At 42.7% G+C, this 27,449-nt stretch overlaps 1 protein-coding gene across 2 annotated transcripts in view; it reads left to right on the top strand.

The window, feature by feature from the left end:
- Positions 1-27,449, top strand: part of LOC111975381 (carboxyl-terminal PDZ ligand of neuronal nitric oxide synthase protein) — a 193,785-nt gene that overhangs the window by 105,229 nt on the left and 61,107 nt on the right. For both annotated transcript variants that reach the window (XM_024003639.2, XM_024003638.2), the window contains exon 5: positions 16,451-16,559. In XM_024003639.2, coding sequence (XP_023859407.1) covers positions 16,451-16,559 — 109 coding nt within the window. The remainder of the gene's footprint in view (positions 1-16,450; positions 16,560-27,449) is intronic.

Below are 27,449 nucleotides of genomic sequence, written 5' to 3'. Positions count from 1 at the left end.
GCTGGGTCTTTGACAATTTTTTAGGGCCTTCCTCTGACACCGCCTGTAGAGGTCCTGGATGGCAGGCAGCTTAGCCCCAGTGATGTACTGGGCCGTACGCACTACCCTCTGTAGTGCTTGCGGTCAGAGGCCGAGCAATTGCCGTACAGGCGATGATGCAACAGTCAGGATGCTCTCGATGTTGCAGCTGTAGAGCCTTTTGAGGATCTCAGGACCCAGGACCAATACCGTATATAGTCAAATATGGTACACCGCCACGTCCTATGTTGTTCGATTACTATTCCCAGAGGAAGACCAGTTAAACAGTTGCTACATTACATTACATGTTTGAATGTGCTTTATATGACATTACATTTTATGAATGAAATTTTATTTTCGTGTCAAATTTGCCAATTGAACCCATCCCTTATTGATTAATTGATACATAAACAAACATTACAAATGTTCACTGTGGTAACTCAGTGAAAATTCTTTCTGGTGTTCTCTGAGGTGCGTATCGCAAAAGAGTCAAAATCAATACATAATAGTAAATAAGGTTATCCAAACAATATTATATCAATAGAGCAGTAAAATAATTACATACACATACACATACATACACACTGTATATATACACATACAGTTTAAGTCGGAAGTTTACATACACTTAGATTGGAGTCATTAAAACTCGTTTTTCAACCACTCACAAATGTTCTTGCTAACATAACTATAGTTTTGGCAAATCGGTTAGGACATTACTTTGTGCATGACACAAGTTAATTTTTCCAACATTGTTACAGACAGATTATTTAACTTAATTCACTGTATCACAATTCAGTGGGTCAGAAGTTTACATACACTAAGTTGACTTTGCCTTTAACAGCTTGAAAATTCCAGAAAATAAGTCATGGCTTTAGAAGCTTCTGATAGGCTAATTAACATAATCTGAGTAAACTTGGAGGTGTACCTGTGGATGTATTTCAAGGCCTACCTTCAAACTCCGTGCCTCTGCTTGACATCATGGGAAAATCAAGAATATCAAGCCTCAGAAAAAAAATTGTAGACCCCCACAAATCTGGTTAATCTTTGGAGCAATTTCCAAATGCCTGAAGGTACCACGTTCACTCTGTAAACAATAATACACAAGTTAAAACACATGGACCAAGCAGCGTTTCCGTCAGGAAGGAAATGCGTTTGTCTCCTAGAGATGAAAGTTCTTCGGTTCGAAAAGTGCAATTAATCGAAGACAACAGCAAAGACTTGTGAAGATGCTGGAGTAAAAACAGTCCTATAATCAACATAACTGAAAGGCTCTCAGCAAGGAAGAAGCATATCCAAAACGCGCATATAAAACGCAGATTACGGTTTGCAACTGCACATGTGGACAAAGATTGTACTTTTTTGGAGAAATGTCTCTGGTCTGATGAAACAAAATTAGAATGTTTGGCCACAAATGACCATTGTATGTTTGGAGGGAAAAGGGGTTGGCTTGCAAGCCGAAGAACACCAACCACGGGGGTCGGGAGCATCATGTTTGTGGGGGTGCTTTGATGCAGGAGGGACTGGTGCACTTCACAAATAGATGGCATCATGAGGGGGAAAATTATGTGGATGTATTGAAGAGAACATCTGAAGACATCAGTCAAAGAGTTAAAGTTTGGTCGCAAATGGTCTTCCAAATGGATATTGACCCCAAGCATACTTTCCAAAGTTGTAGCAAAATGGTTAAGGACAAAAAGTATGGTATTGAGTGGCCATTACAAAGCCTGACCTCAATCTATAGAAAATTGGTGGCAGAAATGAAAAAGCGTGTGCAAGCAAGGAGCATACAAACCTGACTCATTTACACCAGCTCTGTCAGGAGGATGGCCAAAATTCACACCAAATTATTGTGAAAAGCTTGTGGAAGGCTACCCAAAAACATTTGACCAAAGTTAAACAATTTAAAGGCATGCTCAAATACTAATTGAGTATGTAACTTTGACCCACTGGGAATGTGTGAAGAAATAAAAGCTGAAATAAATCATTCTCTCTACTATTATTCTGACATTTAAATTCTTAAAATTACGTGTGATCCTAACTGATCTAAGACAGGGAATTTTTACTAAGGATTAATATCAAGAATTGTGAAAAACTGAGTTAATGTATTTGGCTAATGTGTATGTAAAATTCGACTTCACTGTACAGTTGTGGCCAAATGTTTTGAGAATGACACAAATTCATTTTCACAAAGTTGCTGCCTCAGTTTGTATGATGGCCATTTGGCATATACTCCAGAATGTTATGAAGAGTGATAAGATGAATTGCAATTAATTGCAAAGTCCCTCTTTTGCCATGCAAATGAACTGAATCCCAAAACATTTTCCACTTGGATTTCAGCTTGCACAAAAGGACCAGCTGAATCATGTCAGTGATTCTCTCTCGTTAAACAGGTGGTGAGTGTTGACAAGGCAGGCTGGACGATCACACTTTGTCATGCTGATTGAGTTTGTATAACAGACTGGAAGCTTCAAAAGAAGGGTGGTGCTTGGAATCATTATTCTTCCTCTGTCAACCATGGTTACCTGGAAGGAAACACGTGCCGTCATCATTGCTTTGCACAAAAAGGGCTTCACAGGCAAGGATAGTAAGATTGCACCTAAATCAACCATTTATCGGATTATCAAGAACTTCAAGGAGAGCGGTTCAATTGTTGTGAAGAAGGCTTCAGGGCGCCCAAGAAAGTCCAGCAAGCGCCAGAACCGTCTCCTAGAGTTGATTCAGCTGCGGGATCGGGGCACCACCAGTACAGAGCTTGCTCAGGAATGGCAGCAGGCAGGTGTGAATGCATCTGCACGCACAGTGAGGCGAARACTTTTGGAGGATGGCCTGGTGTCAAGAATTGCAGCAAAGAAGCCWCTTYTCTCCAGGAAAAACATCAGGAACAGGCTGGTATTCTGCAAAAGGTACAGGGATTGGACTGCTGAGGACGGGTAAAGTCATTTTCTCTGATGAATCCCCTTTACGATTGTTTGAAGCATCCGGAAAAAAGCTTGTCCGGAGAAGACAAGGTGAGCGCTACCATCAGTCCTGTGTCATGCCAACAGTAAAGCATCCGGAGACCATTCTTGTATGGGCTTGCTTCTCATCCAAGGGAGTGAGCTCACTCACAATTTTGCCTAAGAACACAGCCATGAATAAAGAATGGTACCAACACATCCTCCGAGAGCATCTTCTCCCAACCATTCAGGAACAGTTTGGTGACGAACAATGCCTTTTCTAGCACGATGGAGCTCCTTGCCATAAGGCAAAAGTGACAACTAAGTGGCTCGGGGAACAGAACATCAATATTTTGGGTCCATGGCCAGGAAACTCTCCAGACCTTAATCCCATTGAGAACTTGTGGTCAATCCTCAAGAGGCGGGTGGACAAACAAAAACCCACAAATTCTGACAAACTCCAAGCATTGATTATGCAAGAATGGGCTGCCATCAGTCAGGATGTGGCCCAGAAGTTAATTGACAGCATGCCAGGGCGGATTGTAGAGGTCTTGAAAAAGAAGGGTCAACACTGCCAATATTGACTCTTTACATCAACTTCATGTAATTGTCAATAAAAGCCTTTGACACTTATGAAATGATTGTAATTATACTTCAGTATTCCATAGCAACATATGACAAAAAATATCTAAAGACACTGAAGCAGCAAACTTTGAAATGTAATATTTGTGTCATTTTTCTCAAAACTTTTGGCCACGACTGTACATACATACAGTACCTGTCAAAAGTTTGGACACACCTACCTATTCATGGATTTTTCTTTATTTTTACTATTTTCTACATTGTAGAATAATAGTGAAGACATCAAAACTATGAAATAACACATATTTTAGATTTTAGATTCTTCAAAGTAGCCACCTTTTGCCTTGATGACAGCTTTGCACACTCTTGGCATTCTCTCAACCAGCTTCCTCTGGAATGTTTTTCCAACAGTCTTGAAGGAGTTCCCACATATGCTGAGCACTTGTTAGCTGCTTTTCCTTCATATGCTGAGCACTTGTTAGCTGCTTTTCCTTCACTCTGCGGTCCAACTCATCCCAAACCATCTCAATTGGGTTGAGGTCGGGTGATTGTGGAGGCCAGGTCATTACATTTAAGTCATTTAGCAGATGCTCTTATCCAGAGCGACTTACAAATTGGAAAGTTCATACATATTCATCCTGGTCCCCACGTGGGGAATGAACCCACAACCCTGGCGTTGCAAGCGCCATGCTCTACCAACTGAGCCACACGGGTGATGCAGCACTCCATCACTCTCTTTCTTGGTCAAATAGCCCTTACACAGCCTGGAGGTGTGTTTGGTCATTGTCCTGTTGAAAACAAATGATAGTCCCACTAAGCGTAAACCAGATGGGATGGCGTATCGCTGCAGAATGCTGTGGTAGCCATGCAGATTAAAGGTGCCTTGAATTCTAAATAAATCACAGACAGTGTCATGTATTCAGTATACCACCTAACCTTGTGACGACACAACTGATTGTCTCAAATGCATTAAGAAGGAAAACAATTCCACAAATTAACTTTTAACAAGGCACACCTGTTAATTGAAATGCATTCAAGGTGACTACCTCATGAAGCTGGTTAAGAGAATGTCAAGAGTGTGCAAAGTTGTCATCAAGGCAAAGGTTGGCTACTTTGAAGAATCTCAAATATAAAATATATTTTGATTTAACACTTTTTTGGTTGCTGCATGATTCCATATGTGTTAATTCATAGTTTTGATGTCTTCACTATTATTCTACGATGTAGAAAATAGTAAAAATAAAGAAAAACCCTTGAATGAGTGTGTCCAAACTTTTGACTGGTACTGTACATACAGTGGGGAGAACAAGTATTTGATACACTGCCGATTTTGCAGGTTTTCCTACTTACAAAGCATGTAGAGGTCTGTCATTTTTATCATAGGTACACTTCAACTGTGAGAGACGGAATCTAAAACAAAAGTCCAGAAAATCACATTGTATGATTTTTAAGTAATTAATTTGCATTTTATTGCATGACATAAGTATTTGATCACCTACCAACCAGTAAGAATTCCGGCTCTCACAGACCTGTTAGTTTTTCTTTAAGAAGCCCTCCTGTTTCTCCACTCATTACCTGTATTAAACTGCACCTTGTTTGAACTCGTTACCTGTATAAAAGACACCTGTCCACACACTCAATCAACAGACTCCAACCTCTCCACAATGGCCAAGACCAGAGAGCTGTGTAAGGACATCAGGGATAAATTGTAGACCTGTACAAGGCTGGGATGGGCTACAGGACAATAGGCAAGCAGCTTGATGAGAAGGCAACAACTGTTGGCAAACATTATTAGAAAATGGAAGAAGTTCAGATGACGGTCAATCACCCTCGGTCTGGGGCTCCATGCAAGATCTCACCTCGAGGGGCATCAATGATCATGAGGAATGTGAGGGATCAGCCCAGAACTACACGGCAGGACCTGGTCAATGACCTGAAAGAGGCTGGGACCACAGTCCAAAGAAAACAATTAGTAACACACTACGCCGTCATGGATTAAAATCCTGCAGCGCACGCAAGGTCCCCCTGCTCAAGCCAGCGCATGTCCAGGCCCGTCTGAAGTTTGCCAATGACCATCTGGATGATCCAGAGGAGGAATGGGAGAAGGTCATGTGGTCTGATGAGACAAAAATAGAGCTTTTTGCTCTAAACTCCAACTCGCCGTGTTTGGAGGAATAGAAGGATGAGTACAACCCAAGACACCATTTCCCACCGTAAGCATGGGGGTGGAAACATCCGATTCTTTGGGGAATGCTTCTGCAAAGGGGAACAGGAGCGACTGCACCTAATTGGAGGGGAGAGATGATGGGGGCCATGTATCGCGAACTCTACCACCAACAACCTCCTTCTTCAGTAAGAGCATTGAAGATGGGTCTGGCTGGGTCTTCCAGCATGACAAGACCCGACAACCACAGCCAGGGCAACTAAGGAGTGGTCCGTAAGAAGAACATCTCAAGGTTCCTGGAGCTGCCTACCAGTCTCAGACCTTGAACCCAATAGAAGATCTTTGAGGGAAGCCGAAAGTCCGTATTGCCCAGCGACGCCCGAACCCTGAACGGATCTGAGAAGTCTGTTATGGGAGGAGTGGGCCCAAAATCCCTGCTGCGTGTGTGCAAAACCTGGTCAAGAAATCAGGAAAGTAATACCCCCTCTGTAATTGCAAACTAAGGTTTCTGTGACCAAATATTAAGTTCTGCTTTTCTATGTATCAAAATCTTATGTTCATGCAATTAACAATGGCAAATTAATTACTTAATCATTACCAATGTGATTTATCTGGATTTTTTGTTTTAGATTTCCTACTCTCACAGTTTATGAAGTTTACTCTAGATAAAAATTACAGGACCTCTACATGCTTTGAAAGTAGGAAACCGCAAAAATCATCAGTTGTATTCAAATACTTTTTCTCCCCCTGTACATGCATAACATATACAGATAAAACATTGCTCAAAAAAATAAAGGGAACACTTAAACAACACAATGTAACTCCAAGTCAATCACACTTCTGTGTAATCAAACTGTGTACTTAGGAAGCAACACTGATTGACAATAAATTCACATGCTGTTGTGCAAATGGAATAGACAAAAGGTGGAATTATAGCAATTAGCAGACACCCCCAATAAAGGAGTGGTTCTGCAGGTGGTGGACCACAGACCACTTCTCAGTTCCTATGCTTCCTGCTGATGTTTTGGTCACTTTTCACTCTAGTGGTAGCATGAGAGTTACAACCCACACAAGGTGGCTCAGGTAGTGCAAGCTCATCCAGGATGGCACATCCAATGCGAGCTGTGGCAAGAAGGTTTGCTTTGTCTATCAGCGTAGTGTCCAGAGATGGGAGGCGCTAGGCCAGGAGACAGCAGTACATCAGGAGACGTGGAGGAGGCGTAGGAGGGCAACAAACCCCAGCAGCAGGACCGCTACCTCCGCCTTTGTGCAAGGAGGATTAGAGGAGCACTGCCAGAGCCCTGCAAAATTGACCTCCAGAGGCCACACAATGTGCTGTGTCTGCTCAAACGGTCAGAAACAGACTCCATGAGGGTGGTATGAGGGCCGACGTCCACAGGTGGGGGTTGTGCTTAACAGCCTAACACGCGTGCAGGACATTTGGCATTTGGCCAAGAGAACCCAAAGATTGGCAAATTCGCCACTGGCGCCCTGTGCTCTTCACAGATGAAAGCAAGGTTCACACGCACATGTGACAGATGTGACAGAGTCTGGAGACGCGTGGAGAACGTCTGCCTGCCTGCAACATCCTCCAGCATGACCGGTTTGGCGGTGGGTCAGTCATGGTGTGGGGTGGCATTTCTTGGGGGCCGCACAGCCTCCATTGTGCTCGCCAGAGGTAGCCTGACTGCCATTAGGTCCGAGATTGAGATCCTCAGACCCTTGTGAGACCATATGCTGGTGCGGTTGGCCCTGGGTTCTTTTCCTAATGCAAGACAATGCTAGACCTCATGTGGCTGGAGTGTGTCAGCAGTTCCTGCAAGAGGAAGGCATTGATGCTATGACTGGGCCCGCCGTTCCCCAGACCTGAATCCAATTGGCACATTGGGACAACATGTTCTCGCTCATCCCCAACGCCACGTTGCACCACAGACTGTCCAGGAGTTGGCGGATGCTTTCAGTCCAGGTTCTGGGAGGAGATCCTCAGGGACCATCCGCCACCTCACAGGAGCATGCCAGGCGTTGTAGGGAGGTCATACAGGCACGTGGAGGCCACACACACTACTGAGCCTCATTTTGACTTGTTTTAAGGACATTACATCAAGTTGGATAGCCTGTAGTGTGGTTTTCCACTTTAATTTTTGAGTGTGACTCCAAATCCAGACCTCCATGGGTTGATAAATTTGATTTTCCATTGATTAATTTTTTGTGTGATTTTTTGTTGTCAGCACATTCAACTATTGAAAGAAAAAAAGTATTTAATAAGAATGTTTCATTCATTCAGATCTAGGATGTGTTATTTTAGTTGTTCCTTTATTTTTGAGGCAGTGTCTATACAGAAAAATTCAACAGAAGCTATTTGAACCAGTCTGGCACAAGAGAAGATTCATGTGGGAGACAAGCCTATACAGTGGCTTGTGAAAGTATTCACACCCCTTGGCATTTTTCCTATTTTGTTGCCTAACAACCTGGAATTAAATTAGATGTTTTGGGGGTGTTGTATCATTTGATTTACACAAACAATGCTATACTTTTAAGATGTAAAATATTTTTTGTTGTGAAACAAACAAGAAATAACACCAAAAAAAAATCAACTTGAGCATGCATAACTATTCTTACCCCCCCCCGCCAAAGTCAATACCATATTAAATAGAAGGCACAATGATATGCATAGCCAATTACAGCTGCAGATTCTTGGGTATGGTCTTCTATAGCTTCGTGGTACTCTAGTCAATCTGGGATTTTTTCCCAATTTCTCTTTCAAGGAAAAATTTGCTTCAGCTCTTCAAGTTGGATGGGTTCCGCTGATGTTACAGAAATATTAAGCTCATACCACATATTCTCAATTGGATTGAGGTCTGGGCTTTGACTAGGCCATTCCAAGACATTTAAATGTTTCCCCTTAAACCACTCGAGTGTTGCTTTAGCAGTATGCTTAGGGTCATTGTCCTGCTGGAAGGTGAATCTCTGTCCCAGTCTCAAATCTCTGGAAGACTGAAACAAGTTTCCCTCAATTTCCCTGTATTTAGCTCCATCCATCATTCCTTCAATTCTGACCCATTTCCCAGTCCCTGCCGAAGGAAAAACATACCCACAGTGAAGCACGGTGGTGGTAGCATCATGCTGTGGGGATGTTTTTCCATCGGCAGGGAGGGTGTTCTCGAGGTGGTTAAAGGTGTTAGGTTTGCGACAGACATGGCATTTTCCTTGATGGCTAAAAAGCAACATTTTAGTCTCATCTGACCAGAGTACCTTCTTCCATATGTTTGGGGAATCTCCCACATGYCTTTTTGTCAAYACCAAATGTGTTTGCTTATTTTTTTCTTTAAGCAATGGCTTTTTTCTGGCCACTCTTCCGTACAGCCCAGCTCTGTGGAGTGTGCGGCTTAAAGTGGTCCTATGGACAGATACTCCAATCTCCGCAGTGGAGCTTTGCATCTCCTTCAGGGTTATCTTTGGTCTCTTTGTTGCCTCTTTGAGTAATGCCCTCCTTGCCTGGTCCATGAGTTTTGGTGGGTGGCCCTCTCTTAGCAGGTTTGTTGTGGTGCCATATTCTTTCCATTTTTTAATAATGGATTTAATTATGCTCCGTGGGATTTTCAAAGTTTCTGATATTTTTTTATAACCCAAGCCTGATCTATACTTCTCCACAACTTTGTCTCTGACCTGTTTGGAGAGCTCCTTGGTCTTCATGGTGCCGCTTGCTTGGTGGTGCCACTTGCTTAGTGTCACATTCGTTATAGTGATGAGACCAAAGCGCAGCGTGATTTGACGACATCTTCTTTAATGAAGAAAGAACACTGAACGAACTATACAAAAACAACAAAACGAACRTGAAGCTATATAATAATAGTGCTGACACAGGCAACTAACCATAGACAGAACTACCCACCAAAAAAGGACCAAGCAGCGTGGGAACCAGGAGCAGTGCAATCTGGACTCATGGACATGGGAGGACATTATAGACAGTAAGGGATCCTACACATGGGAGGAGATCCTGGCTGGTAGRGATCGCCTCCCATGGGAACAGGTGGAGGCAGCGAGGAGAGCGGAGGCGGCAGGAAAAGGGAACCGGCGTTACGAGGGAACACGGCTGGCAAGGAAGCCCGAGAGGCAGCCCCAAAAACATTTTTTKRGGGGGGYACATGGGGAGTGTGGCTGAGTCAGGTAGGAGACCTGAGCCAACTCCCCGTGCTTACCATGGCGGGCGTCGTATTGGTCAGGCACCGGTTTATGCGGTGGAGCGTACGGTGTTCCCAGTACACGCTCTTAGCCCGGTGCGCTACATCACAGCTCCCCGCCTCTGCCGGGCTAGGGTGAGGATCCAGCTAGGGCGGTTGGTGCCAGACCTGCTCTCCAGACAGCCAGTGCGTCTCCTCGGGCCAGGATATCCTGCGTCGGCTCTGCGCACTGTGTCTCCCGTGTGTCTGCACAGCCCAGTGCGTCCTGTGCCTGCGCCCGCAAGTGCCGGGGTAAAATCACCATCCAGCCAGAACGGGTTGTGCAGGTCCTTAGTTCGAGACCTCCAGTGCGCCTCCACGGCCCGGTCTATCCTGTGCCTCCTCCGAGGACCAGGCTGTCTCTCCATCTCCTCCCTCCAGGTTCGCCCGTCTGTCCTTGTTAGTTGCCTGGATGCACTACGTTGGCTTCACGTGTCGTTTTGATATTTATTGTTCGGTAAATAAATAAGTATGTACGCTCAAAACGCTGCGCCTTGGTCCACTCCTTTAAACGGCCGTGACACTTAGTGGTGATGCAGACTCTGGGGTCTTTCGGGAACAGGTGTATATATACTGAGATCATGGAACACTTAGATTGCACACAGGTGGACTTTATTTAACTAATTATGTGACTTCTAAAGGTAATTGGTTGCACCAGATCTTATTTAGGGGCTTCATAGCAAAGGGGTGAATACATATGCACGCACCACTTTTCTGTTTTATTCTTATTTATTTTTTATTCTTCAAATTTTTCAAAACAAGTAATTTTTTTCATTTCAGTTCACCAATTTGTACTATTTGTGTATGTCCATTACATGAAATCCAAATAAAAATACATTTTAATTACAGGTTGTAATGCAGCAAAATAGGAAAAACGCCAAGGGGATGAATACTTTTGCAAGGCACTGTACACAATCTATTTACACACATACCATTTACCACATAGAAGCTAAATATGTTTATCATTGAATTATACTGTAGGTAGCCCTTTTTCTTTTATTCCAGGCTTAATCTAAATATTCAGCAAATGGAAATACACAATGGACAAAAACATTTCAGTTTCTAAATAAAGCTTGATTTGATTTGATATCTGGCAGGATAGATGGGAAAATATTGATCAAATGTCATCACTAACTTACTGTATTTTTCTTRCTCTCTCTTTCGCTCTCTCTCCTTTATTTCTCTCAGAGCATGCGTGGGTGTGTGTGTGAGTGTGTGTATGTGTGTGATGACAGAATGCTGKGGCCTCTTAGCATCTGATATATCGGCAGCATATTTCATAGCAGATATTAATCAGAGTAAACAAAGCCAAGCTAAAACACATCACATAAATTACTGTGACATTATATCAACCTGTCTCATACTGGGCTATCGCGGTATTAAAAGTGGTGTGTGTGTTTGTATATGCGCGTGTGTGAGGGTGCGTGCGTGTGCATGTGCGTGCGTGCGTATGTGTATTAAAAGTGATGTTGCCTCAGCAAATTATATTTTTTTCATCCTCTACAAAGCGCTGGGTCAAGCAAAGAAGGTTTCAAAGTTAAAAGGGCCTTGAACTGATTACTAAATGTTTTTAAGGTGTGTGTGGGGGGGGGGGGGGGTTGAAGACAATGACTGCTTTCATTAGGTGGACAGGGGAGTACCCTGTCCAATGTTCTCTCTCCTTCCATCTCATCTTCCCTCCCACCCTCTCTCCCTCCATCTCTCTTGTTGATACACACCCCACTGAGACACTGAAGTTTTAATTTACCTGTCAGGCTCCAGTGCATCCCTATCTAACACACACACACACACACACACACACACACACACACACAGTAAGGCTCTTTCTATGCTTTATATAGACATATCTAGTGTTCCTTTGTCTGGTGACAGGTGTTAAATCTAGATCCATCTGCTGCTGTTGGTATTGGTGTATAGACTATAGAGGTTTTTGAGGCAGAGTTTGGCACAGTGTTGATATATCTGTTGTTTGGTGTTGATGTACATGTATCTGTCTGTCGTTTAAATTGATCCCGGAGATTTCTCAGAACAGCGAGCTCACATTTTCTGGCAGCAGATAACCCACCTTCCTTAAAGCTTCTTGGCAGGCACTTTTTGGCAGTCGATATCCTCCCTCTCCTTTCCACCTCTACATGAAAGCCAGTGTCTTGGTGGGAGATCGATGTGTATCAGATCAGCTGAAGAAGACAGATAATGAACACTTTTATCTTTAAAGGTCCAATGCAGCTGTTTAAATCTTAATATCAAATCAATTCTGGGTAACAATTAAGTACGTTGCTGTGATTGTTTTTAAATTAAAATGGTCAGAAAGAAACAAATTGCTCTTTAGCAAAGAGGAATTTCTCAAGCAAGAATTTCACTAGCTGTCTGGGAGTGGTCTGAGGGGCCTAATTGGATGAGCCTAATGGGAGGGATATGTAGCCTAAAAATGAGCTGTTATTGTCAGGCAGAGCGGTTTGAAACTCTCTTTGTTATTGGTCTATTAACTTATAACCTGCCTGGTGATGTCGCAAGACAAGCCAAAACTCCATCCCACCAAAACAGGCTGAAATTTCATGAATTTCTTTCAAATTGCTCTTACAATAAAAGGACATTATCATCCTTTTCACAATTGCACAGTATTAATCCAACCTCATAGTGTGGAAATATACAGTACTGGTCAAAAGTTTGGAGACACCTACTCATTCAAGGGTTTTATCTTTATTTTTACTATTTTCTACATTGTAGAATAATATTGAAGACATCAAAACTATGAAATAACACATATGGAATCATGTAGTAACCAGAAAAGTGTTAAACAAATCAAAATGTGTGTGTATCCTCCCTGTCTTTGTCAGACTCTCTGTGCTAATCACCACACCATCTACCTACATCACCATGGGCATGGCCCTACTCCCACTACGAGAGATGAAGGAGAGTCTGAGGAGATTTCTACTTTTCAATTCACATTACATCCTTGCCTTACTTTTCATTGTGGCTGGCAACACGACATTCTTGGTCCACTGCTCAAATTGACCATAAATATCACAGTAGCCACTAGCTAGTCAGTAAGCACAAACTATGTGTTACAAATTATCTATAACGTATGTCATGCTTTATAAAGGTTTCATAAATGTGGCATAACTGTGTGACATATAACCATCCACCATGTCAAATATGACATAAACCTGTTCTTTATAAAGGGTGGCATAAGCACCCCTTAATAAAGGCCTTATAAATCATATTAAGTTGAGGCTTCACAAATAATTTAKAACCCTGTCATTCATCTTGGTAGAGCATTGCAATGCCAGGATATTGGGTTTGATTCCCGGGACCACCCTTACGTAAAAATCTATTCACGCATGACTGTGGAAGTCTGCTAAATTGTATATATTATATTTCACTAAAACATTTCTAGGATGGCCCAACCTCTTTCCCTCTTGGGTGCATAGTCAATATTGGACCTGACCTCAACTTCYCCTAAAATGGTCTGTTGCAGGATGACACACACTCTAAAGTGCAGTCATGCACAGAAAAAAACGTTGGGACTTTCAATTACAATGTTTTGCCTACTTCTGTTTTCTTTCCAAATTCCGTTTCCAGGTTTTGGATTTCCCCCATTTTTTTCTGGTTTAACCATTTTTTTGTACACTTTTTGAGTAGAAAAACAACAATTAGATTTTATGTGTTCACAACAATTCTTCACGACATCAGGGGATGGCTTTTGAGGTCTGGGAAAAATCTAARAAACTTAAAAAATAAAAAWWWAAAAAGTGTAGTTGCCATTAATTCAGTGAGCATGCCCTGCATTGTTGTTTGGTTAGCGAGTTTTCTGTAATGCAGTAAGAGCATATGATGTGATTCGGGCGCCAATGGAATGTGTGAAGTAAAAGGCCAGCAACACTCCGTATTATTCAGAGCCCATGAAATGACACCATACAGTGCATTCGGAAAGTATTCAGACCCCTTGACTTTTTCCACATTTTGTTACGTTCTAAAATTGATTAAATTAATTGTTTTCCTCATCAATCTACACACAATAGCCCATTATGACAAAGCGAAAGTTTTTTTACAAGTTTATTTTTGTACCTTATTTACATAAGTATTGAGACCCTTTGCTATGAGACTCGAAATTAAGCTCAGGTGCATCCTGTTTCATTAATCATCCTTGAGAAATTTCTACAACTTGACTGGAGTCCACCTGAAGTAACTTCAATTGATTGGATATTATTTGGTAAGGCACACACCTGTCGATAGAAGGTCCCACAGTTGACAGTGCATGTCAGAGCAAAAACCAAGCAATGAGGTGGAAGGAATTGTCCGTAGAGCTCAGAAACAGGATTTCACACTGCATGAGGCAAATGGTGGTCACACCAGGTACTGAGTGGCCTCTACCTTTTTTTAAGGTATCTGTGACAAATAGATGCATATCTGTATTCCCAGTCATGTAAAATCCATAGATTATGGCCTAATGAATTGATTTAAATGGACTGATTTCCTCATGAACTGTTACTCAGTAAAATCATTAAAGTTGTTGCATGTTACATTTATTTTTGTTCAGTGTATATTGTATTATACAAGGGCTTATTTGGAAATGGGACCTAGGTCTCAATATGTCTTCCCTGTTAAAATAAAGGTTAAATAGAAATAAAAAAGGTTCTATTTTTGAATGTTATGGCAGCCTATTGTAGCATGACTACTTTTGGTCTATCCCATTAGCCTTTGCGAGATACGAGGCGGAATCGACACACTATCTGATGCAAGACAATGATGGAAGTAATTATATAAAGCAAATTGCGACTGAAAATGTTGATCATTCCCAGGGGAGTTGCATCTTGCCTGGACATCAGTGGCTCAGTGCAGTGAAGCAAAAACAAAAAAAATCACTGTCAAGATTTAAAGCTACGGCGACAATTTCAGAATGTAACAGGCTGTTACTACAGTTTCAGGTAAAAACTCAATAAAGCAAGTCTCAAAAATAAGGAAAATGTCTGTACGTTTCAGCTGTTTCAAAAACATTACTCTGCTATTCTTTTTAAATGTACTGAAAGAGTGTTGGCTCTCAGACAATTCTGTTTACACTATCCTGCTTAGCAACTGTCGAGAGAGTGTCGTGCTCTACCTCCGGAGATAGCGGTCGAGAAGTGACAAGTTCGCAAGTTTAAATTGAGTGTACAAAACATTAGGAACACCTGCTCTTTCCCTGACATAGACTGACCAGGTGAATCCAGGTGAAAGCTATGATCCCTTATTGATGTCACTTGCTAAATCCACCACAATCAGTGTAGATGAAGGGGAGGAGACAGGTTAAAGAAAGATTTTTAAGCCTTGAGACTGTTAAGAGTAAGAATTCTTATTGTGTATGTGTGCCATTCAGAGGGTGAATGGGCATCACAAAAGATTTAAGTGCCTTTGAACGGGGAATTGTATTAGGTGCCAGGTGCACCGGTTTGAGTTTGTGAAGGACTGCAACGCTGCTGGGTTTTTCACACACACCAGTTTCTCATGTTTAGAATGGTCCACCACCCAAAGGACATCCAGCCAACTTGACACAACTGTGGGAAGCATGGGGGTCAACATCTCTGAGGGCAGAAGGGGGTGCAACTCAATATTAGGAAGGTGTTCCTAATGTTTTGTACACTCAGTGTATTTTTATTTAACTAGGCAAGTCAGTTAAGAACAAATTCTTACTTTCAATGACGGCCCAGGAACAGTGGGTTAACTGCCTTGTTCAGGGGCAGAACGACAGATTTTTACCTTGTCAGCTCAGGGATTCGATCTTGCAACCTTTCGGTTACTAGTCCAATGCCCTAACCACTAGGCCACCCTGCCGCCCCCTAACCACTAGGCCACCCTGCCGTGTGTGTGTAGCGGAGGATATTTTTGCGAGAAGGTAAGTGTGAAGAACCTCATAGCGTAGAGTAGGCAGGGACATAACGCACTGCAGCTACCAAGAGGTCATTGGACGTCAGCTAGGCCCCTGGCGTGACACACAAGCACACACACACAGTTCTTAATTAAAGGTTGTGTTTATTTTCTCTCACCGCAGTAGCTGTCCTCTGATTTGTCTTTTAGGGGTGTTTGTGTGAGTGTGTGTGTGTGTTCTTGTGTGATAATGTGTAATAATGTGTGTGTGATGTCTCCTACCTCGGAGCTTATTGACATCTAGCATTTCAAGAGCAATTAGAACAATTTTCCGCTTGAATTATGGTTTACACGACAGCGTTATGGGTCAGTGTTACACAGAGTTTAATAGGAACCTCAAAGCAGAGAAAGGCATTCTTTGACTGGGCTAGCTTTGTTGAATAAGACAAATACATGCCATGATGTAAACGCCCTATAGTCTCAATACAAAACAATATAGTACACTTCTTTTTGGCATAGTAGTTCTGTTTTTAATTAGTCAGCTGTCATCCATTGACGTTAATCAGATGTTTGCGTGAGAGGTTGAGTTACACAAACAGATTGAGTTATTGTTCAGCCCTGAGTGTCCCTCCTCTATGGTTACTTTTGGTTGTGTATCTATTTCCTCTGTTTCTGTCCTGTAGGATCTTCTATGTGTCTCATGACTCCCAGGACCTGAAGATCTTCAGCTACATCGCCAGAGACGGACAGAGTAACATCTTCCGTTGTAACGTCTTCAAGTCCAAGAAGAAGGTGAGAAACCTAAACACACTTTCTCTTTTGCTCTCTCTCGCCTCTCTTGCAGGGTAAGGTCCCATTGACATTACTAAGCCAAGTCCAGTAATGTGTGCTAAATGTAGCAAAGGAATTCACACATTTACACTCACTCTATCTTACCCTCTCACACACACACACACGCTCTCACACACTTTCACTCGTTGCCCCCCCTATCAACTATGCCAAGCATGTGCACACACACACACACACACACACACACACACACACACACACACACACTCACAGCCTTTACACTGATATTCACAGTGATGAAGTGTTATAGGCCCATGGCTGTACTGTATTCTACCTCAACAAGACCTGCTCGTATTAGAGACAGAGGGAATAGGGAGTTCTTTTGGTTTCAAGTTATTTGTCTCTTGACGCACGGATCCCTTTAGCGGGATCATTTTCGTAAACAACTGCTGAATTGCAGAGCGCCAAATTATTATTATTATTTTTTAAATAAAATATTTTCATGAAATCACAAGTGAAATATACCAAAACACAGCTTAGCTTGTTGTTAATCCACCTATCGTGTCAGATTTTGAAAATATGCTTTACAGCGAAAGCAATCCAAGCGTTTGTGAGTTTATCGATCACTAGACAAAACATTAAGAACACTTAGCAGCCATGTAGATTGGTCACGAAAGCCAGAAAAGCAATAAAATGAATCGCTTACCTTTGATGATCTTCGTATGTTTGCACTCACGAGACTCCCAGTTACACAATAAATGTTCCTTTTGTTCGATAAAGATTTTTTTTATATCAAAATACCTCCATTTGTTTGGCACGTTATGTTCAGTATTCCACAGCCTTATGCAAGTCATCAAGGCTTGACGAAAATTCCATATAGTATCCGTAAAGGTCGTAGAAACATGTCAAACGTTTTTAATAATCAATCCTCAGGTTGTTTTTAACATCAATAATCAATAATATTTCAACCGGACTGTATACTATTCAATACTGGAGGTCGTAGAAACATGTCAAACGTTTTTAATAATCAATCCTCAGGTTGTTTTTAACCTTTCTAGGACTGGGGTTCCGCTAGCGGAACTCCTCCCACATTCCACTGAAAAGGCAGAGCGCGAAATTAAAAAAATATTTTTGAGAAATATTTAACTTTCACACATTAACAAGTCCAATACAGCAAATGAAAGACACACATCTTGTGAATCCAGCCAACATGTCCGATTTTTTAAATGTTTTACAGGGAAAACACAATATATATTTATGTTAGCTCACCAACAAATTGAAAAAAAGCACAGACATTTTTCACAGCACAGGTAGCATGCACAAAATCACCAAACTAACCTAGAACAAACCCAAAGAAACCAAGAAACAACTTAATCAGATGACAGTCTTATAACATGTTATACAATAAATCTATGTTTTGTTCGAAAAATGTGCATATTTCAGGTATAAATCATAGTTTACATTGCGGCTACAATCAGAAATTGCACGAAGCAGCCAGAATTATTACAGACACCAACGTGACATACCGAAATACTCATCATAAAAACATTTCTGAAAAATACATGGTGTATAGCAAATTAAAGACAAAGATCTTGTGAATACAGCCAATATTTCAGATTTTCTAAGTGTTTTACAGCGAAAACACAATATAGCATTATATTAGCTTACTACAATAGCCTAACACACTACCGCATTCATTCATCAAGGCACGTTGGCGATAGCAATAGGCACGTTAGCGTTAGCGAATAAACCAGCAAAAGATATTAAATTTCACTAACCTTCATAAACCTTCCTCAGATGACAGTCCTGTAACATCAGGTTATACATACACTTATGTTTTGTTCGAAAATGTGCATATTTAGAGCTGAAATCCGTGGTTATACAACGTAGCATAACGTAGCATAACGTCTTTTTCCCAGAATGTGCAGATATTTCTATTAGACTCTCACCTATTCTGACCATAGCTATTCATAAACATTACAAAAAAATACATGTTGTATAGGAAACGATAGATCCATTAGTTCTTAATGCAATCGCAGTGTTGAATTCTAAAAATATCTTCATTACGACATAAGACTTAGTTATGTTAAGGGAATAACCAAAACTGAGCGCAAGCTACTAGTACACAGTTCGACAGATATATGAAATGCATCACAAAATGTTCCTACTTTTGCTGATCTTCTATCAGAATGTTGTACAATGGGTCCTTTGTCCAGACCCTCGTTGTTTTGGATTCAGAACGTTCTTTTCCCTCTTGAATTAGCAAGCACACTGGCCATGCAGCGCTAAGCTCTCCAACGTCAACAAAGTGAAGAACAACGCAACACGCCGAACGTCCCGAATAAAGTTCAATAATCTAATGAAACTATATTGAAAAAACATACTTTAGGATGATATTGTAACATGTATCATAAATTCAAAGCCGGAGCTCATATTCGCCCATAACGACAGGTTTCCAGTAGGCAATAACAGGCCCCCCACGCGCCTTGCAGACAACAGAAAATGGGGCACGTTGTTCCAAGAGGGCTCATTCAACGTCAGACAGAGATAATCAACTCCTTTTTCCTCTCACTTCCTCTTGACATCCAGGGGAAGGTGTATGACGTGCACGTTATAGTCATACGTATCATGCCCATTTATAGGCAGCGACTTGAACACAGCATCGATTTCAGACTTTCCACTTCCTGGTCACAAAGTGTGCTGCCAAATGAGTTGTGTTTGACCCACAGACAAAATTCAAACGGTTTTAGAAACTAGAGAGTGTTTTCTATCCAATAGTAATAATAATATGCATATTGTACGAGCAAGAATTGAGTACGAGGCCGTTTAAATTGGGAACGATTTTCCCCAAAAGTGAAAACAGCACCCCCTATCCTCAACAGGTTTTAACATCAATAATCAATAATATTTCAACCGGACTGTATACTATTCAATACTGGAGAGAAAGAAAATGTCGAGCAATGGAGGGACATCTGTCTATCCACTGACGCGTTTTGATAAATCTCGCTCATTTTTCAAAATTAAAGCTTGAAACTATGTCTAAAGACTGGTCACACCCTGAGGAAGCCACAGGAAAATGAATCTGGTTGATATCCCTTTAAATGGAGGATAGGCAAGCAATGGAACAGGGATTTTTCAAAATAGAAGTCACTTCCGGGTTGGATTTTCTCAGGTTTTCGCCTGCAAAATCAGTTCTGTTATACTCACAGACAATATTTTGACAGTTTTGGAAACTTTAGAGTGTTTTCTATCCTACTCTGTCAATTATATGCATATTCTAGCATCTGGACCTGAGAAATAGGCAGCTTACAATGGGAACGTTATTTTTCCAAACATAAAAATTCTGCCCCCTAGCTTCAAGAGGTTTTAAAGGAATTCACAGGTCAACAGTGAAAAAGGCCAGACACCACAAGTCAAACAGCATGGTAGAACATTGAGATTGTGAACCTGTAAATCCTTAAAGAATTTCCATTACCATTGCACACAGACACACCTCTCCACGTTTGGTCCAGTTAGCCCATTAAGATATCTCTCTCTCTCTCTATCTGTATCAGTGATGCCAACTTAGCAATTTTGTTGCTAGATTTAGCAACTTTTCGGACAACCCTGGCAACTTCGTATTTCAATCAGCACCTAGCAACAAATTTAGACACTTTTAAAAATGTATTTGGAACATTTAGCAACTTTTGAAAAGTGACTCAAACGCTAAAATGCACACATTTTCCCTCTAAATGACACAACAACCAAAAAAATCTCTGTCACACACTTAGTCACAACACACGTGCCTGGCTGCAAAAGTGCATTGTCAGTGACGTCAGCAGCAGGCGCTCAGCTTGTGCACAGGCAGTAGCATGCCAGCAGCAATTTCAGCAAATGGCAAATCATTGTTGGCTAACTGCAGCAGCAGTAGTATGCGTTCGACGAGACAACCCCAATGAATATAGTTGGTCACGAATGTTTGATCTTGAACAGAACTTACAACATCAATTAGCATGTCTCAATCAAAATTGTACACAAAAGAGTGGGAGTCTATATCTGAATTTAAATTGTGGCTGAAGCCAGTAATTGGGGCTGATTGTCGGGCACTGTGCGTACTTCAAATCAGATATGCTTGCAAAAATGTATGACATCAAAAAACATTGTGCTACAGCAAAGCATATAAATAAATCAAAACCATTCCTACTCCGCAACGCAGTCTACATTACCACAGTTGGTTAAGAAAGTGGATAACTGCAAAAGCGCAGAAGCTACTATGGCAATGGCCATTGCGGAGTATTGTTCGCTGCTAGCATGCAACCATTTAGGTATGGCTTGCAAAGCTGCCTTTTCAGATTTTGTGGCAGCAACAAACTTCCAAATGCACCGCACCAAGTGCATAGAAATGATTAGGGGAATACTGGCTCCTTATTTTCTCAAAAGTGTAACATCAGATGTGGGGGATGAGAAGTTCAGTCTCCTTTTGGATGAGTCCACTGATGTCAGTGTCTCAAAATACCTGGGTGTGGTGATTCAGTATTTCAGTGCTAAAAAAATAACCGTTGTGTCCATATTTTGGTTGGTTTGGCTGGTTGAATTGGAGCGGGGCAATGCCAGATCAATAGCAAAGGCGGTAGTTGAGTTTCTTGAGAAGTGTAACCTTAAAAAAGAGAATCTTCAGGGTATTGGCCCTGATAATGCATCCGTGATGACTGGGGTGCACAACGGGGTGCACAAGATTTTAAAGGAAGAATGTGCATTGCCCAATTTGGTACTCATCCGCTGTGTGTGCCATTCTTTACAATTGGCTGTCAGTGCAGCATCCAAAGAAACCATCCCTAGGAGCGTTGAGTACTTAATCAGGAAAACCTACAACTGGTTTTTGATTTCCCCAGAACGGCACGAGGCGTACAAAGCATTGTATGCCACCATTAATTGTGGCCAGAAACTCCTGCGGATCAGCAAAGTGTGTGCCACACGTTGGCTATCAATTGAACCTGCGGTAACTCCTATATTGAGCCAGTGGGAAGAACTGAAGCTACACTTTGACTTGACCAAGGCCAGTGAGCATTGATACATGGCGGATGTGCTCCACGCATGTACATGGACAAGACCGACTATGTCTACCTGACATTCTTGAAATCAACCCTGTCTGACGTACAAGTTGCAGTGAAGTCATTTGAGGGAGAGCAAACAGATCCTGTCAAACTTTTTGACAATCTGGTACACCTCTTAACATCAATTTGCAGCAGAGTAGTCAACCCTATGGCAAAAAATGTATGTCCTGAAGGATGCCATTGATGGACATCTCAGTCCATCACCATACCTTGGGTACCTTTTCGAGAGCACGGTGTACCAACTCAGTACGAGGACGAAAAGGTCATTCGGAGACAGTGCATCAACTACATTGTTGCTTTAAGCAAGGAGCTGCAAGCAAGGCTCCTAGACAACCTAGAAGTCTTGCGAAACAGGCCTTGTTCAGGGTTAAGGAAACGCTAAAGCTCAATAAAGGCACCACTGAAATTATTAAAGTAGCTGAGCTACTGGGGTACTAGCCCCAAACAATTGATACAATTGTTTCCCAATGGAGAAACATCCATCTGTTTAGGTGGGACTCAACTGAAAATACAGTCGAGTTTTGGAGTGAAGTGTGTGACTACACGGACTCTTCCAGGTCAAATCCATTTGAAGAACTGTGCAAAGCTGCACTTGCTGCCCTCTCCTTGCCACACTCAAATGCGGAGGTTGAACGGCTGTTCAGCCAAATGAGTGTGGTCAAGTCAAAGTTAAGAAATAGAATGTCACTGCACACTCTCAACTCCATACTCCTGGTTCAGTATGGACTGAAGCTGGCTGGTGAAACCTGTTACCAGCATAAACTACTAAGTGAAGTTCTGCAGCAGTTTGGCACCACAGCAGCATACAGCTTTAAGGACACTCCATCCTCTACTGCTGGTTCCAGCTCTGTGACAATGCAGTTAGACAGTGAAGATGAAGAGGATTTCCTTGCCAATCTATGATTCATCATATTTACAGTACGTATGCAAGGAGTGGACTTTCTGGAACTGGCGGAGACACACAGCTGATGGTGACAGTGTGCACTGCAGTGTCAATGAGAACGGTGGCAATATCTGGAGGAAACCATTGAGCAGCTAGCCAGCCAAGCAGCACAACAACCTGGAGAGAGATGCTTAGTGCACACATCATTATTTGGGTTAAGTTGCTTGTTCAATAAGATAGCATATATACCTTGTTATTAGCTTGTACCTATAATTGTTGATCAGTTAGGTAGCATGTTAACTAACTACCAATACACTGCTTCAAACTATAATTGTTCAGAATGTGTAGGTTTACTAGTTAAAAAGAAAATTTAAAAAATGTAATTGTTCAATAATGTGTAATGTGTAAATGTTCAATAATTCAATGTGTTGTGTTTAAAAAAAWATATATATATCTAATCATATAAAATGTGTTGTGTTTATCTTACTTTTACAAATAAAAATATGTGATAAAAAACAAACAAATCTAAACTAACAAATGTCAAATCATATTTTTCACAGAGATGGCCAGTCAATTTGAGAAACGTTATTGTGTATTCTATGTAATGACGCAGTTTTACGTTATTAGGTATTGACGTCATCACGCAATGACATCACAATGTAATTTARCTACTTTTAGCAACAAATCGACCTGCCCCTAGCAACTTCCCCTGAAAATTAGTTGGCAACACTGATCCCTATCCCTTTTTCTGTTATTGTCTCTCTCTCTATTCCTCCCTCTCCCTCCATTCTCCCGGACCCTCTAAAGTTGGATGTTTTGGTGCCGCTAGGGCAGTTCAGACAGCTGGTTGATTACTTATTTTATTGAGGAATGTTTGTTTTTCATGATCGTGTTTTGTAAGTTACTTTTCATAAATGCTTTATTGCATTGGAATTGTAAATATTTTGAATTTGTATGATTGTGTGCAGGGCTCCCTTGTAAAAGAGGCCTTGGTCTCAATGGGATTTCTCTTTTTAAATACATTTTAATAAATACAAATAAATTCCTCCCTCCTCTCAAGCTGTCCTCCTGTGGACAGTTTAAGGCAGAGTAATTAATGAGGTTATCTCCATCACAGACAGTTAAACGAGGGGGAGACCTGCAGGGAGAACCCATTAGAGACCAGAGGCCTGGACTAATGGGAGACTGACTTGTGTGTGTCCTTCCTATCCATTGCCAGTTGCCACTCTCTACCAGTCTCAGATACAGGGCCCTGGCATGGGCCAAGTGGCATAGCTTTGGGCATCCATCACCCAGGAGACTGAGCCAGCAGGTGGCTAACATTATTTGACCATGCAAATACTCACCAATCTGGCTACATTTTCCAAATTAATGAATCTGATAATTCATCTTCAAAGACATCCTCTTAGTCATTCCCCTTGCCATTGTTCAGAGCAGTCACAGTTGCACCCCAGCCCTGTCTGTTTTAATGACTGTCTGAGAAACTGTTGAGCCATAATGGCTGGTAATATGCAGGCTGAATTGGAGGGAAACACCTTGACTCAGAACAAAGGCTTGGCAGTTAGAGAGACCGAGAGAGTCATTATGACACACTAACATTAGGGGGCTGTTCTATTGCTGGTCCTTTATCTGGGTTTACAACTCTAACGATGCTAACGATGGTAGTACTGCTGGTACTTAATCTGGGTTAATGACTAACAAGGCAAATGGTGCTAACAATGTTAGTGCTGCTGGTCCTTAATCTGGGCTACACTCTTCCAAAAAATAATATCCTTATAGAACCAAAAAGGGTTCTGTCGCTTGCTTCACATATGGAAACCATAAAAGTTCTTCACTGAACCAAAATAATTCCATGTAGAACACTGAATGTTGCCATTTATTATGGCTACTATTAATAAATAGTAACATATTTAGCTAAGAATATAATTTCATAAACAATTCAATAATGGACTAATAATACCAGCATAGTTTTTAGTATGTATTGTCATTATATGCAAGCATAGTTTGGAAATATGCACTGGTGGCCAGCAGAGAGACCTCAGAGATCTCTTTGTTTGAAAGATGGCCCATGTCAACTCTGGCTGACTTCAATACAATACATCTTTGTCCATTAGTTATAGAGAACAACAAAAATGTGTCTTCTGCTTCGTTCTCAACCCCCCCAAACAGCACACCTCACACATACAGTTGAGTCTGGCACAGGTTCAAGCTACAGCGCAGCGCCCCTGGATGGAGAGCATGTTGTGGGGTTAAGGACCTTGCTCAAGGGCCCAACGGTAAGGGAATGTTTTGAGGATATGAACCCAGCAGCCCTCCAGTTGTGAGATCAATTCCGCCCATTTCTTTCCAGCGCCTGGCCCAGAATTCGAACCGCCCACAAGTCCAACTCCCTAGCGGCTGGGCAGTACACTATGGGTTGTTGCCTGACTGGTTCCAGAGAAGAAGGAGAAAAAAAACAGTTAATCTGCCAAAATGAAGACATCATTTATTATAAATATTTTATGCATACCTCCTCTCAGTCAGTAAGTTTTCTAATGGCCTCATGAAACACAGTCCCTTCAATTGACTCTATACTGAAATTGTCACGATCGTCTTGAGGACAATGAGTGGACCAAGGCGCAGCGTGTGAAAAATACATCTTCTTTTATTGGAAGACGAAAACGAACGAAAACAAAACAACAAACAGACGAACGTGAAGCTATAAAAGACTAAGTGCTAACATGCAACATAGACATAGACAACTATGTCCTGGCTGACTGGCGGCTCTGGCAGATTCCTGGCTGACTGGCGGCTCTGGCAGATTCCTGGCTGACTGGCGGCTCTGGCAGATCCTGGCTGGCTGACGGCTCTGGCTGGTCATGGCTGGCTGACGGCTCTGGCTGGTCATGGCTGGCTGACGCGCTCTGGCTGGCTGGCTGCGGCTGGCTCATGGCTGGCTGACGGCTCTGGCTGGTCATGGCTGGATGACGGCTCTGGCTGGTCATGGCTGGATGACGGCTCTGGCTGGTCATGGCTGGATGACGGCTCTGGCTGATCATGGCTGGATGACGGCTCTGGCTGGTCATGTCTGCGCGAAGGCTCTGGCGGCTCCTGTCTGGCGGAAGGCCAGGACAGACGGGCGGCTTTGAAGGCTCAGGACAGACGGGCGGCTTTGAAGGCTCAGGACAGACGGGCAGCGCAGGCGGAGCTTGGCAGACGGACAGCTCAGACGGCGTTGGGCAGACGGGCAGTTCAGGCACCGCTGGGCAGACGGCAGACTCTGGCCGGCTGAGGCGCACTGTAGGCCTGGTGCGTGGTACCGGAACTGGAGGTACCGGGCTAAGGACACGCACCTTCAGGCTAGTGCGGGAACAGCAACAGGACGGACAGGACTCTGGAGACGCACAGGAGGCTTGGTGCGTGGTGTAGGCACTGGTGGTAATGGGCAGGAGACACGCACCATAGGGCTAGTGCGTGGAGGAGGAACAGGCTCTGGAGACGCACAGGAGCGGCTTGGTGCGTGGTGCCGGAACTCGTGGTACCGGGCTGAAGACACGCACCATAGGGCTAGTGCGTGGAGGAGGAACAGGCTCTGGAGACACACAGGAAGCCTGGTGCGTGGTGTAAGCACTGGTGGTACTGGGCTGGGCGGGAGGTGGCGCCGGATATACCGGACCATGCAGGCGTACTGGCTCCCTTGAGCACTGAGCCTGCCCAACCTTACCTGGTTGTATGCTCCCCGTAGCCCGACCAATGCGGGGAGGTGGAATAACCCGCACTGGGCTGTGTAGGCGAACCGGGGACACCATGCGTAAGGCTGGTGCCATGTATGCCGGCCCAACGCATCTGGCCTCCAGTGCGTCTCCTCGGGCCGGCATACATGGCACCAGCCTTACGCATCCGGCTCAATACTCAATCTAGCCCGGCCGATACGAGGAGCTGGTATGTACCGCACCGGGCTATGCACACGTACAGGAGACACCATGCGCTCTGCCGCATAACACGGTGTCTGCCCGTACTCCCGCTCTCCACGGTAAGCATGGGAAGTGGGCGCAGGTCTCCTACCTGACTTCGCCACACTATCCTTTAGCCCCCCCCAAGACATTTTTGGGGTTTCTTCAGGGGCTTCCAGCCACGCCTCCGTGCTGCCTCCTCATACCACCGCTCCTGGGCTTTAGCTGCCTCCATCTCTTCCCGAGAGCGGCGATATTCTCCAATGTGAGCCCAGTGTCCTTTTCCCTCCAAAATGTCCTCCCATGTCCAGGAATCCTGTGTATGTTGTTCCTGCTGCTGCTTGACACGCTGCTTGGTCCTTTTGTGGTGGGTAGTTCTGTCACGATCGTCTTGAGGACAATGAGTGGACCAAGGCGCAGCGTGTGAAAAATACATCTTCTTTTATTGGAAGACGAAAACGAACAAAAACAAAACAACAAACAGACGAACGTGAAGCTATAAAAGACTAAGTGCTAACATGCAACATAGACATAGACAACTACCCACAAAAGCCTACTGCCTATGGCTGCCTTAAATATGGCTCCCAATCAGAGACAATGAATGACAGAAATAAAAGTATCAATTAGCTAATTGCCAATGTCAGGCTGGGTCTATAGCTCTATTTGGAATATTCCATAATAACAAATAATTTGTATTAGCTGGCTAGCTTGAAAGGGTGACTTAAAGTAGCTAGCTCACAAACATGTTCAAATTCTGCTAATATTTCAACTTTATTTGTCTAGCMTATAGTTTATCATATGACTTTGGCTTCATATATTTTAATAAAATAATCAACTTTGCTAACCTTCATACGTTGAAAAAGAACATGCTTATTGGTAGGCTACTTGCAAGTTGGTTCAACCACCGTCCTCTTGTGTTGTCATCAGGTTTGGGCGGTATCCAAATTGTCATACTTTCATACCGGCCTTGTGCCATTCCGGGATA

The sequence above is a fragment of the Salvelinus sp. IW2-2015 genome, linkage group LG16, assembly GCF_002910315.2.
Source record: "Salvelinus sp. IW2-2015 linkage group LG16, ASM291031v2, whole genome shotgun sequence".
Taxonomy (NCBI): domain Eukaryota; kingdom Metazoa; phylum Chordata; class Actinopteri; order Salmoniformes; family Salmonidae; genus Salvelinus; species Salvelinus sp. IW2-2015.
Note: the sequence above shows the minus strand (reverse complement) of the source record. Positions and strands in the feature narration are given on the sequence as shown.